Below are 14,938 nucleotides of genomic sequence, written 5' to 3'. Positions count from 1 at the left end.
TCCCTCCTTCCCCAGCAGAGTATCTGGTGGATTTGAACCGCAAAAGTCACTTTTTAAGGTTGCTAGGGAGACCAGAGGTTTATCTCTGGTCTTGCTATGCATCAGAGAGCTGGACAATGACTAGGGATGATAAAAGGACAGTTGATGCCTTTGAGCTATGCTGCTGGAAAAGAGTACTGAATATACCACGGCCTGCTAGGAGAACAGGCAAGGTTGTCCTGGAAAGGGTGAAATCAGGCTGCTCCTTGGAGGCAAGGATTCTGAAGCTCCGTCTAACATACTTTGGACATGTTGCAATGAGAGATCAGGCCTTGCAGAAGGCTGTCATGCTTGGGAGGTTGGAGGGACAGCGGAGGAGAGGAAAACCCTCGATGAGATGGATTGATTATGTCAATGGAGTAATGAGGGTAGGCGTGTTAGTGACACTGATATTGGCACAGGATAGAGCAGGGTTTAGGGCTGTTGTACATAGGGTCACTATGAATCACAAGCCACTTGACAGCACCTAACAACAACAGGTAGACAGGATGGGAGATGTGTAAGAAGCTGTACTGCAATCCTGAAAGCATTAGGATCAAGTCCATCAGGGGTTTCCCAAGACAAGCATAGCAACGTCTTCCCCTGTAAATAATGCCTTGAAACTCTTCTAGAAGGACAGTTATGCTTCAGTTTATACTCACAGGTACTCAACAACAAGGAGATGAGAGACCAAGGAAACAGCACAGCTCTGTCCTTAACCTTAAAAAAAAATGGTTTCAGTAGTTTTTTGGTTTTTTAAAGTTGTATTATTTTGTACATGTTTACCGTCAAATTGGATCTGACTGGTACAGGAGAAAATTGCCCTTCTTTGTCTAGCACAGAATCTGGTAGATTTGAATCACGCATCTCTGGTATCACAGTACAGCCTTTTGCCACTACGCCACCAAAGCTCTCTAGTTGTTGTTGTTGTTATGTGCCGTTGAGTCACCTGCAAATCATAGAGACCCTATGTACAACAGCCCTAAACTCTGCTCTGTCCTGTGCCAATCGCACTGTCTCTGACATTCCCATCCCGATTACCCCAGTCACTGAGTCAATCCACCTCACAGAGGGCCTTCCCCTCCTACACTGTCCCTCCACCCTCCCAAGCATGACATCCCTCTCCAAGGACCCGGCCCTCCTTACAATATGTCCAAAGTATGTCAGACAAAGCCCCAGAATCCTTCCTTCCAAGGAGCAGCCTGGTTTAACCCTCTCTGGGATGAATCTGTTTCTTTTCCTAGCAGTCCATGGTATATATATTCAATACTCTTCTCCAGCACCAGAGCTCAAAGGCATCAATTCTCCTTCTGCCATCCCTAGTAATTGTCCAGCTCTCTGATGCATAACAAGGGATGGCAAAGACCATGGCCTGTATCAGACGCACCTTAGTCTCCAGAGAGACACCATTGCTCTTCAGAACTTTAAGAAAGGAAGAGAAATTAAATTAGCTCCTCTTTTTATTCATTTGGAAAATACATACCTGGGCTACTATAATTTAAGAATCTCTACAGCAACTACGCATCTTTTTTTTAAAGTCTTTATTATTAATAATTTCCATTAAAATTTACAGAGACTTTGGATTTCCATTCTTCATTGTTGTACTTTTCTCCCTGCCCATCCCTTCCCCCACAGGTTCACTCTTCTCTTTAAAAAGTAAAATTATTTCATTGCTATACAATCCCTGTCCAAGGTCCACTCCACTATGCAGCCTTCATTCTGAACTCATGTCATGACAATAATTGGCTTGTCCCCATGATTAAAGGTAGTGGATGTTCCCTAAGAGACGGAAATCCAAGGGAAAGAGCCGTCCTCATTTCCCGTGTGCTCTTAATGGAAAGCTACATCTATCATGACATGGGCATCCGCATTGTTGAAGAAGACAGGGTCAGAAAGCCAAGGGGTCTGCCGGGGCCTAGAGCTCGGACTTTTAGAGTTTGAAAAGAACGGAAGACTCAAGAGAGGAGACCCAACCATCCCTCAGCCCAAATTGTTCCCATGTTGTTCAGAAGACCAGCAATGGCAAAAGAAGGAAAGCCCTTGGGAAGTGAGTTCTCGCTGCAATCCAAGGAGGGGCCGTTAGGAGGCGGATCAAGCATGTGATGGGGTGAAAAGAATTAGGGTAATCTAGCACATCCTGGGGCCTTTGGTCCAGGAGAGGGGGACAGGTCACACAGAGGAGAGACAGAAGTCAATTTAGGAGATTTTCCAAAGAATCTCAACATGGAATCAAGGCACATTCTCGTCTCTCTTACATAGCAATAGGCCACAAGAACTATTTCTCCAAACAAACAAAAAGTTCCAAGTCACTTTCTGGTGTTCACTTAGCTTTTTAGGGGGCTTAGAAGAGAATCCTTGTGTCCGTGGGTTAGGGTTGCAAGGAGGGAGGGAGAGAGAGAGAATAGAGAATGAGAGAGACAAAGAATGAGAGCGAGAGAGAGCAAATGAGAGAGAGAAAGAGAGAGGAGAGAGCAAATGAGAGACAGAGAGAGAGAGAGAGAGAGAATGAATGAGTTAGGGATTTGGGGTGTGTTGTTTCCTGGTAAGTTTCCCTTCCACATTTTGACACTAGAAATATAAAGTCACTAAGGAAGGAAAGAACCTAGATCAGGCCAAGAAAGTTTATTGAGGAATGACAGACAGGCAGACTCCAAAGCGGAGAAAGCTCCAGGCCTAAAGTTAGGGTGACGTTATATACTGTTTTAAGAAATGTTATAAGGAAGTAGAATGGTTTGTAGACAGTTATTTCTGGGAAAGGGAGGGGGAGTAGATCCTCGGGACTAACCTAAGTGTTTGCAAAAATTCTACTTATTTATATGAAGATATGCTACTAGATCTGCTCCTTTGAATCCTGTTCCTGGTCCCCTATTTAAGTTTGTTTGGTTTTTTAAAAATGTTATTATTTTGTGTGTATCATCATATCAGATCTGCCTGGTACAGGAGAAGATTACTCCTCCTTCTCCAGCACAGCACCTAGTGGATTTGAACCACCTACCTCTAGGATTGCAGTACATCTTCTTGCCAGGAGGGCACCAGAGCTCCCTGATCCCTCATCTATTTTCAAGTTCAACCACTCTGTTAATATTACTCTGTGTTGTTGAGTTACCTGCAACTCATAGTAACCCTACATAGAACAGCTCTGAACCCTGCCTTATCCTGAGCCAGTCTCACTAATTCCAATACACCTAATTCTATTATCCCAGTTATTGTTTTAATCCATCTCATCTGAGGTCTTTGCCTTCTGTACTGTCCGTTCACCCTTCTGAGCATGATTTCCTTCTCCAAAGACTGCTCCCTCCTGACCATATTCCTAAACTATGTGAGATGAACCTTTGTGGGAAACCAAATACTAAACTAAATACTAAACCAACTGTGAAACCAAACGCTTGCCCAGGAATTGAGGGAGGCTCAAATGCAAGCTGGAATTCCTCCTGAGACAGATCTGTTGTTCATAAGGTTGTTCTGGGTTGTACTTGACTCAACATCACCTAACAACAGCTAGTATTCTCACCTAATGGAAACAGAATCAGGTACAAAGGAGATACAAGAAGACCTGCACTTCTCAGACAAAACAAAAGACTCTCTGGAATACTGCTTCACACAGGCCTCTGAAACGAACTGAGCTGTACCATGTATGTGAAGACTATATGGATTTTGGTTAATGTTTCACCATTTTCTGGGCATACAGAGCTAGAACCAGTGGTCCATATCCGTCCATGCCCATGTTTCTCCTATCCTGTCAACCCTCTAGTTAACTATTCTAGTTAATCTTTTTGGTTTTAAAATTTCATAGTATTTGTTTACTGTGACACTGAAAATTTATAATCTTCTAAATTTATTGGATGTCTAACTTCACAGTATTTTACAGAGATACCCACTTAAAATGTCATTCATTGGTACATGTTAGGACTTTAAGCAGCATGACGGCAGCCAAGTCTGACCCAGTAAAGACCACAAAAGGGCTGCCCCCATCAACGATGTCTACAACACAAAACCAGTTCCCAGCTGGAGTGGAGATTCCCATATTCTGCAGGTAAATGTGCTCATTCGTAAGGATTCTCTGCTCTATTGATGCTTTTTTTTACCTCCAGAGGGTCCGTATCAAGCTACAGGTAGTCCCACAAAGATGCGACAATTGGAGACAATGTATTGATAGCATTTCCCCCCTGTTAAATCTGTGGATTAAACTTAGAAGCAGAGGCAAGAGCCTGTCCAATTTCCTGGCAGCCATATGACATGTCCCTTTTATGAGATCTTTCATGGATAATAAACTCTTCCTTCACCTTGAAGGTTATCTGACATTCACTGCACTCAAAGCGTTCCTCCATGAAATCGCCCATGTTTACTGAGACTTGAGTGCTGGGCACAAGATCTTCCACATTCGCTACGTGAAAAGGAAGCCTTTCCTGTGAGAATTCTTGGATTTGGTAGGAGGCACGACTGTGGTTGACCTCAAGGCCAAAGTCAGGGCCAATACTGGGCTTAGCTCTCGCATGAGTTCGCTGATGAACAACAAGGCTTGCCTTTTTGATGAAGCCTTTACTGCACTGACCACAGACATAGGGTTTCTCTCCAGTATGAGTTCGTTTGTGAATATTGAGATCTCCCTTCTTACTGAAACTTTTCCCACACTCCATGCAAGGATAAGGTCTTTCTCCGGTATGTGTTCGCTGGTGTTTACAGAGATTTGACTTCTGGATGAAGCCTTTACCACATTCACCACATTTATAGGGCTTTTCCCCAGTATGAATTCGCTGATGAAGGGTGAGCTGACTCTTCTTCCTGTAGCTTTTTCCACACTCCTGGCACACGTAAGGTCTCTCCCCAGTATGAGTTCGCTGGTGAACAGTGAGCACTGCCTTTTGGATGAATCCTTTACCGCATTCTCCACACTTATGGGGTTTCTCCCCAGTGTGAGTTCGCTGGTGGAGAGTGAGCTCATGCTTCCTGATGAAGCCTTTCCCACACTCCATGCACACAAAGGCTTTCTCTCCAGTGTGTGTTTGCTCGTGGGTATTGAGGTGTATCTTCTTGATGAAGCCTTTACCGCATTCTCGGCACTTATAGGGTCTTTCCCCAGTGTGAATTCGCTGGTGAATTGTGAGTTCGTTCTTCCTGATGTAGCCTTTTCCACATTCCAAACACACATAGGGTTTCTCTCCAGTATGAGTTCGCTGATGGATAGTGAGCTGCACCCTGCGGGTGAAGCTTTTCCCACATTCGTTGCATTGATACGGTTTCTCCCCAGTGTGAGTTCGCTGATGAAGCGTGAGCTGACCCTTCCTGATGAAGCCTTTTCCACAATCCCTGCACACGTAAGGTCTCTCTCCGGTATGAGTTCGCTCGTGATAAATGAGTTCTCTCTTCTTGATGAAAGCCTTCCCACACTCCTCGCATTTAAAGGGCTTCTCCCCGGTGTGTGTTCGCAGGTGGAGAGTGAAGTCGTTTTTGATGAAGCCTTTTCCACATTCCATGCACACGTAGGGTTTCTCTCCAGTGTGGGTTCGCTGATGAACAATGAGCCCTGTCTTCTGGATGAAGCCTTTACCACAGTCACTGCATTTATAGGGCTTCTCCCCAGTGTGAATTCGCTGATGGACAGTGAGGTCATGCTTCCTGATGAAGCTTTTCCCACACTCCCTACACACATAGGGTCTCTCCCCCGTATGCGTTCGCTGATGAACAGTGAGGTATAATTTGCGGGTGTAGCCTTTCCCACATTCACCGCAAATGTGAGGTTTCATTATTTTGTGAGGTTTTTGACTTCTGTGGAGTTCGGTCTTAGTGCTTCTGGATTTCTGAGTCTCAGAAAACACGACTTCCTTACACAATGGATCACGGTGGCCATGAAGCAAAGCTTTCTCATCTCCATTAAGCACCAAGGTGTTCTTTATTTGACTGCTTCGTCTCTCGTGGACTGTGGGTGAAGGTAAACTTGATTTCACCGTTTTTTCAGGAAATTCAAACAGACCACGGTTTTTCAGGAAATTAAAACGAGTTTTGTGCTGAGGATCTGTATTTCCTAATACATTAAAGTGACTGCATTGTTCCAGCCTGTGTAATCTTTCCTTAAACAAGAGCCCAAGCAGACGACCATCAGCTTTCTGGACTTCTGCGAAAGAAGAGAATAATGAATCCTCCCTTCATCTGGACATGGAATAGAGCCAGTAACATAAAAAAGGATACTGAGATACTTTGGATCTTTCATGAGTACATTCAGATACGAGTATAAATAAAAGACCAGATCTACCGTTACTTGCATGCTGATAAAAACACAAGAATTAAAAGCAATTAGTGTGAGAATAGGAAGGAAGTTCCTGCAGGGCATCTGTGGGGAGTTGGTAGTTTGAAGGCACTTCCTATTCTGAGGAGGACGAAGCAATTTTCTCCTGTATGATTTATAACCAGAAACCCTCTGTAAGTCAGGTGTGGTTCAATTCCAACTTGATGGCAACAAGCTTGGTTGAAGACGAACAAGATGACATAACGTATGATGCATGAACCCAGACCTGATGGTTTTTAAAATACAACTCACTGCCTTCATGTTGGAATCAATTCATAGCTGATGTCTTTTGGGGTTTTCAAACATAGTGAGTCATACGTAAGGAGACTCCCCATCTTTCTCCTGTGGAAAAGCCGAAAGCACTTGAATCACTTTCCTTTCAGTTGCAAGAACAATTACTCACCCACTAGGTAACCAGTGCTTCTTCTAGAGATTGTATTCTACAAGTCAGTTTATGACACACACAAATTAGAGGTTGTATGGCCTGTCATTCTTAACTGGTTCGGGATAGACTCATTTACTCCATAAAAGTGTACTGAAAGGCATGTAAATACCAGGCACAACTACATAATTAGCATTTTAATTTAGCAACATAAAGACTTAGAACAAATATGAAAATGGATATTACAACATCTAATCTTTTTTGTAATGCAAATAAATAAAAGGGTTTTTAAGCAAAGGAATGCATAGACAGATAAGGCACTATTAGCCCCAAACTCACTGGGAAATCAGACCCTTTAAATTGCTCAGAGTAGAGGAAAAGTCTATTAGGACCACAGTTTAACAGAAGAGCAGAAGTTGAATGAAGTCAGAGAAATGATGGTGATGGATTATGGTGTGAGATGGAAGTTACTAAACTTTTTTCAGCAGAGGAATGACAGGGCCTGACAGAAGTTTTTAAATCACCATGCTAGAAACTATGTGGACACTAAAAAAAAGTACTGCAAATATAGATATACTCTCAGAAGTAAGAGTATATATTCCTCTTCACTCTTCTAAATAAAAAGGGAGTGATTCATGGAGCTATTTTGATTTGTCCTCAAACACCCTCACACATGTGATACCTTCTGTTACTTGAATGGGACTCCCACAGCCTTCTCCGTCCCCTGGTACTCTCTCACTCACCCGAAAAGCTTCCACTGTGGTTGTCAGGTAATAAAGTCCATTCACCTTGTTCTATCCTGGAGAGTGCATCAGATTTGCTAAGTTGATATCCTGTTCACGGGAAAGCAGACAATCTTAGACACTCTAGATTGGTAGTAGTTTAAAGATTAAGGAAAGCAATTATGGAAAAAGAAAAGTGTCAAAGATACAAAGCAAACAGTTTCTCTGTGAGGCATAGAAAGATTCCCTCTGATGTTGGGCTAGAAGCAGAGCGAGAACTTCCTATTTCAGAACACTATAAACACTCCTAAGATTTTAGCAGCAGGGAAAGGAAGGGCTCATGCCAGGAGAGTGGTCCTCACCGATGGACACCAGGTTTCTGTAGTTCTCCAACATCACGTCCTGGTACAGGGCCTTCTGACCAGAGTCCAGAAGTTCCCATTCTTCCCAAGTAAAGTCTATAGTCACGTCACGGAATGTCAGTGCTTTCTGTAAGAACAACAGGACTACATTTAATGAAATATTTTCCAACTGATGATACAAATGAAATGTGAGGGAAGCTATTCATTCAACTCTTCCTCAATGTCGGCTGCTGCATCTACATCCTAAACACACAATTTTTTTAATTAATTTTAATGAAGGTTTACAGAGACTTAGGGTTTCCGTTCATTCATTGTTACACTTTTCTCTCTGCCCACCCTCTCTCCCCCAATTCGCTCTTATCTTTGAAAAGTAAAAGAAAAATTCTTTCATTTTAATACAATCCCTCCCCCCAAGTCTACTCCACCGTGCAGCCTTCATTCTGGACTCCTGTGATGACAATAATACCCAATCATATATTCCTTTTAAACAGTTCTCTCCCTCATCTGTTTCAATGCAGTATACATCATTCCTCCCCTCCTTCTCTGTCTTCCCTCAATTCTGTCAGTCCCGTTTTACAACAGTGGCCCTATACAATATTTGTCCTTTTATGACTGAGATATCTTCCTCAGCATAACGTCCTCCAGGGTCACCTATTTTGTACAATATTTGATGAGTTCCTTATTTTTCGATGCAGCATAGTATTCCATTGTGAGAATATACCAGACCTTCTCTATCCATTCATTTGTTGATGGGCACTTACTTGGGTTGTTTCCAACTCTTTGCCATTGTGAACAAAGCTGCAATAAACATGGGTGTGCAGTGAACATACTTTTATACAGATTCTTTTAGAGACATAAGTTGTTTACACATAATTCTGAATTTATACTTTCGGTCATCCAACCCTTGTGAGATCAGAATTTTCTAAAATGTACAGAAGTGAAAACATTTCACAAGCGAGAAATATTTCACATTTACACACACCTCACAATAGATGTATGTATCGATAGGGAAGTTACTTCCCATTATTGTAAAACGACAGTAGGATGATCAGATCAGCAGTTAATAGTGGCATTGTCAGAGTATGTCCAATTCATGGGGACAATGATCAGAATCTCCCTGCACCCACAAACTTTTATCAATTCCCTCATCACTGTCCCTTCCACAGCACCCTACATTCCTTGAGTTCCTTGATCTATAGGGATGAGCTTGGAGAACCCACAGACCATCGTTATAGAGAAATGGATGACTGAGGAACAGCGTAGATCTTAGTGTCACACATTTGGTAGGAGATTCCTCATTTCCCTTGTCTTTATTTCCTTCTGCATCTTCTCTTATTTCTGTCTCTGTCCCACAAACCTCTGTAGGGCCGACCGCTTATATGGACAAACTCCTCAATTTCAAGACATAGCAATAAATGTACTTGTTTCCTGTAGGCCTAAGCACATTTGCAACTGCCTGGTAGGCACGCCTGGCCTACAATTCATTTTCATCATGACTTGTAGATAGAGATTACCTGGAAGGGCACAGCTGCAGCCAGGTGGAAAGTATAAAATCACCTTCTTTGCAACTTTCCCAAGAAATGTCAGTCAACCCAGAAGATAGCAACAAACCCTCCAGGGTTGAAGACTAGGGCAAAGATAACACCTCATGATTTATGAGACAAATCTCTCCGAGCTCTTTTAACAAAGAACTCAACAGAGAAGGAAAGAGTCAAGGGAAGGATGGGTGGTGTCAGAATTGGTGACCAGGCTGGAGAGAGGTGTATCTCACCTGTACCTCATAGGAATCAGCCACGAGCTGAGATTTTAGGGTACACACTCTCTCTCTCATGAAGGGAAAGGGGTCAGACGCACATCCCTTCAGACACCAACCGTCAATGGAGTTCTAATAATCCCTAGTCAGATTCTACGTGCAGTGTCATTGGTTTAAAAGTCATCTCACTGATGATGTATCTCTGATATTATTTTGCCTGATGAGGAGGATCTTTTCTTTTTTTTTTAATTTTATTTATTTATTTATTCTTTTTCTGTGTGTACCGTCAAATTGGATCTGACTGGTAATGGAGGCAATTGTTCCTCCCTCTTCAGCAGAGCATCTGGTGGATTTGAACCGTGTACCTCCGGGATTGCAGTGCAGTTTCCTACCACTAGGCCACCAGAGCTCGCCAAGGAGGATCTTTTCACTCACTCAAGTTATTATCACTGTTCCCATCTAGTTGGAATTAACTAATAGCCCTCTAGCAGGTTTTCAGAGACAGTAAATGATCCGGGAAGAGTTCACCCACTTTTCTCTCGAGAACCTGCTGGTGGCTTCAAACTCTTTGCCACTAAATTTTATCTCTAGCTTTGCCTTTCCCACCTTTAGAGATGAATGTATGTTCTAACACCTTTACAAATCCATTAGGACACAAATGAGCAAAAAAAAAAACCCAACCCAACCCAAACCAGAAAGCAACACATGCTGGGAAAGTTATTCACTGTTGGTGGGAGTGTAAAATGGTGCAGCCACTATGGAAGGCTGTGTGGCGTTTTCTCAAAAAAACTGGAAATAGACCCATTTGACCCAGCAATTCCATTACTGGGGATATACCCTAAAGAAACCAGAATTGCCACCCAAGCAGATATATGCACAGCCATGTTTATTGTTGCTTTGTTCACAATAACAAAGAGTTGGAAACAACTCTTTATACAAAATGGGTGACCCTGGAGGACATTATGCTGAGTGAAATATCTCAGTCACAAAAGGTCAAATACTGCATAGTGCCATTGTTGTAAAACAGGATTGACATCAGGGATGGGGGAAACTAAGAAAAGAGGGAATAAATAATGTTCACTACATTGAAAGAGATGAGGGAGAGAACTATTTAAAATAAATATATGATTAAGTATTACTTGCATGACAAGAATCTAGAATAAGAGCTGCATAGTAAAGTGGACTGGGGGACTGGATAACAATGACAGAATTTTTCTTTTTTTCCCAAAAAAAGTGACCTATGGGGGGAGGGGTGGACAGGGAGGAAAATGTGCAACAATGAATGAATGGAAATCCAAGTTCTCTATAAACTTTCATTAAAATTTCAAATAAAAAAAAGGAAAAAAGTTCTAAAAAATTTAAAAAAACCCCAAACCAACCCAAAAGTCACCTGATCCATTATCATCGTCCTCTGTTGTTGGGCTATTACCAGCACCTTGGATGCTCTGTCTTTGTCTTTACTTTATAAGCTCTCTAACTCTTCGGAAAGCTGTTTCCCATCGGTGGTGACCCTGAAAAAAAGACAACATAAATTCTACAACCTCTTTGTACAAGAGTATTGAGGCAGAGGTTGCAAGTCAATTCTGTCTCATGTTGGGTCTCTGGTCCTTGACTCCACTATCAAGAGGTCAAACACGCACTCCATGATCTTCTAGCTCATTCTACAAATTTCTAGAACCAATCCTACTGCCCTACTGGATCTGAAACCCACTGCGATAGCTACTAGCTACGCAAACTTGACAGAATCACACTTATGATTATTGGGTTTAGTAGGGAAGTTAACTGGTTACAACTTAGGATAGCCATAGGATACAATGTCTCAGTCAGGACAGCTTCGGAAGTGTGCTGCCGGGCCCTTTCACTCTTCAGGCTTGTGGCTCTGGGCCAACTGTCCCAAAGCTCTCTTAGTCCTGCCAATGAAGGCATCCTTCCCTTACTCCTTGAGCAAGCGTGGGTAAAGAAGACAGTTTTATTGGTTACTGAGATTCCTCACGTGACTGCCACTGATCCTGTTCAGTTCAAACCTCATCCAATGGTGAAACTAGCCAATCCTCTTTTTGGTTAGACTAGCACATCCTGTTCCCATGTTCCTTCCCAATCACGTGCCAAAATCTAGAGAAAGGGACTAGGAGGCCCCTTTTGAAACAACAGACCCACTAAATGAACTCATCCTACTTCATTCAATTGTTTCTGTTGCTGCTGCTAAGTCGGAACCTGTAGGTTGAAGGGAAAAAATCAGCGGGGTGTCTACGGCCTCTAGGTCCCATTGCTATGACTGTTCCTTGGACCTTTCTCAACACAAATCCGTCAATACTGGTAATGCTCATATAAGTCAGAAGAATTTACTGCCATGTAATTGTCAAGATTCAGAACAGGCAAACGTGTGTAAAAGATTAGTTTTTTGGGGAGCGCTGGTGGCCTAGTGGCAAGAAGCTGCACTGCAATCCCAGAGGTAAACGGTTCGAATCCACCAGACGCTCTGCCGGAGAAGGAGGAGCAATATCCTCCTCTACCAGTCAGATCTGATTTGACGGTGCACGCACACATAAAAATAAAATAAAATAAGATTTTTTTAAGAATGTTACATGGACCAATCAGATTTATGTGTTTCAGTAAAAAAACACCCTGTTGTTATTGCTGTTGTTTGCACGATAGATGAACATGACTCGACCCTATGAAAAAAGGCTTAAGGCCCCTATATAAGTATCGACATTTAGCGAAGTTCACAGGGATTCCGGAGGCATATTATTTAGGAACTGGATGCCACGCCTGCTTCCAAATAAATTGGAGGTCAAGTGAGATAATACATAGTATAGGTGCATTCTCTTTTTTTTTTTTTTTAGTTTTATTATTTTTTTTCTGTGTACAGTCAAATCGGATCTGACTGGTACAGGACGAGATTTTCCCTCCTTGTCCAGGAGCAGAGCATCTGTTGGATTCAAACTGCATACCCCTGGGATTACAGTGCGGCTTCTTGCCACTAGACCACCGGAGCTCCCTCAGTGCATTCTCTTTTGAACAAACCACATACAGCACGAAATACAAATGGAAGAATATTCTGCAGAAGTCAATTTATAAAAGGCTGACGGGTTGATGAAAAGACTGTGCAGACACTGTGATACTGCTGTGAAGAGACTGTTGCAAGGTTTAACCAGAGGGAAACCTGACTTGTAACTGCTCTGACATAAAGACTACAGTTAAGGTTTTGCAAGCTGGATGATTAGAAGAAAAGCTGACTTGTAACTGCACCGAGACATTGTTTGCCAGATGATTGAGAAAACCAAAGATTTTCTGCATTTGTGCTGCTGAACTGAAGCTGAAATTTCACTGATTGGGGAATTGTGCTTTTTTAATCTGCCTTGGGACTTCTGAACAAAACCTTGACTTACAATGGGTGATAGATATTTTTTGCCTTCACCATTTTCCAACATATTTCCCTAATTAACCCCACAACTATGAGTAAAAAAACGGTTGACAGGTCAAAACAGATGATTGTGTGATGATCTACAGAAAGACGAGGAAATCACACTTGAATTTTAACATTTAAAATTTAAAAACAAGGGGAGCTCTGGTGGCCTAGTGGAAAGGAGCTGCAACTACAATCCCAGAGGCGCACGGTTCGAATCCACCAGATGCTCTGCCGGGGGGAAGGAGGAACAATCTCCTCCTGTACCAGTCAGATCTGATTTGACGGTACACTCACACAAAAATAATAAAATTTTAAAAAAAAATTTAAAAACATTTAAGTCTGCACTGTACATCTATGAGGGCTTCTGTGAATGATAACCCCTTTTCAAAGCCATATCACTCGTAAAAGCCAAATATGATGCAATAGATTGTATAGAGTTTTTCTTGTAATTCCCACCATATTCACAAGCTGCTCCCCAGAGAAAGATGGGCAATCACCTCTCCCTCCAATGCGAGTCAGTCTCTACAAACACCATAAGTCTGTTGCAACTCAATGGAATAAATGCACAAAAGATCTTTGCATTTCCCTAATAAATCGCCAAAGATGGCTATCAGAATTCTCCGTGGCTCCTGCAGGAAACCAGAAAGTGCTATGGGCTGAGGAAGAGTTGGTCCTAAGAGCTACGGGCTGAGGAAGAGTTGGTCCTAAGAAGGTTAGAGGGAATCAGCCTTGGCCTGTCAATGAATTTCTCACCTTCTAGAACTTACAGGTCAGCCAGACGCCGCTTAGCAATTTGACAACCGCCTTCAGTCCCAACAGCCAAGGTTCCAGGGGTTCTGATCTTCCAAAGCTTCGTGCTTCCAAGCTGCAGACCACACTCACTCCGTGGTCAATCTGACACCTGGACCAGATGTCACTCTGATGGCCATTACCTGACTACTACATCACGGAGTCTCTATTAATTTCTGAAATAAAATACTGCAATCGTGGAAAATACCACCTGCAATCCTCACAAAGAAGAGTGATCCGTAAATATCCCGGACTCGACAGTATTGAAATCCCACTTATTACCCCAAAATACTATTTCCCTTCAAACAGCTGCACGCAGGCGCTCACCTCGGGAACTACGCCACATCCACATATGTATATCGCTCAATTTCAAGGAAGAAAACGTACACCGATCTATCTGGAATGTGTCTGTTGTTTCTGTGAATAGTCCAGACTTCCCGAAATTGGAATTTACGTCCCTAAAAATCGCCTTTGCAACTCCGACTACGCAAGCTACGGGTGGCTACGGTGGCCCGTGAGAGTCAAGAATTTTGAAGGACAGTGACCTCGTCCTCTGTATGCCAGTTACACACATTTATGTAGCTCAGTTTCAAGGACAAAAAAAAATAATAATGAACACTTGTTTGTTCTTTTTTTTCTGAGCTTTCTAAATTCCAGAAAGTTGCAGTTACTGCGTTAATTTTGATCTATTCTCTCGTACGTGGGACACGTTCACTTACGGTGGCCGACGAGGGTGAAGAGGTTTTGCGGGAGCGTGAACGGGTTTTCCGTACAAAAACATGGCTGCTCCCACACTAGAGTCGCCATTGCTGGAAAAGTGCCGTACAACCCCAATTTTTTTCTGTTCCTGGGGTGTGCGGAAGATCAAGGAAACGGCCAGTTCTTCTTGTCCTCCACTTTAAAAGCAAGCAAACAAAGAAACAAACAAACAAAAACCCAACAAACTACAGAGTTTTGGTGGCCTAGTGGCAAGAAACTACACTGCAATCCCAGAGGTCCGTGGTTCGAACCCACCAGATGCTCTCCTGGAGAAGTCAGATCTGATTTCATGTACACACAAATATTGTTGTTGTTGTTGTTGTTATGTGCCTTCGAGTCGCCTGCGACTCACAGCGACCCTATGTACAACAGCCCTAAGCTCTGCTCTGTCCTGTGCCAATCGCACTGTCTCTGACACTCCCATCCCAATTATCCCAGTCACTGAATCAATCCACCTCATA

General features: G+C 42.7%; 1 protein-coding gene and 1 pseudogene across 1 annotated transcript; one reads left to right on the top strand and one right to left on the bottom strand.

Moving 5' to 3' along the window:
- LOC102853270 overlaps nucleotides 1–14,938 on the top strand; it is a 246,556-nt pseudogene that overhangs the window by 205,330 nt on the left and 26,288 nt on the right.
- Nucleotides 4,188–5,762, bottom strand: LOC102847666 (zinc finger protein 615-like). Its single transcript, XM_006897315.1, has 2 exons — nucleotides 5,458–5,762; nucleotides 4,188–5,376 (listed from the first exon to the last, which is right to left on the bottom strand). Exons 1-2 carry the CDS (start codon nucleotides 5,760–5,762, stop codon nucleotides 4,188–4,190), a joined length of 1,494 nt encoding a protein of 497 aa, XP_006897377.1.

The sequence above is a fragment of the Elephantulus edwardii genome, unplaced genomic scaffold, assembly GCF_000299155.1.
Source record: "Elephantulus edwardii isolate Elephantulus edwardi_28Jun2011 unplaced genomic scaffold, EleEdw1.0 scaffold00208, whole genome shotgun sequence".
NCBI classification, from domain to species: domain Eukaryota; kingdom Metazoa; phylum Chordata; class Mammalia; order Macroscelidea; family Macroscelididae; genus Elephantulus; species Elephantulus edwardii.
This window is presented reverse-complemented; position numbering and strand designations above follow the sequence as displayed.

Bases quoted from the DNA above. Each gene is read 5' to 3' on its own strand.
- LOC102847666 (XM_006897315.1), bottom strand. From the start codon at position 5,762: ATGAAACCTCACATTTGCGGTGAATGTGGGAAAGGCTACACCCGCAAA. The intron at 5,377-5,457 runs CACTCTCCACCT...CAAGAAGAGAGA, and splicing joins GGCTTCATCAAAAACGACTT to ACTCATTTATCACGAGCGAA.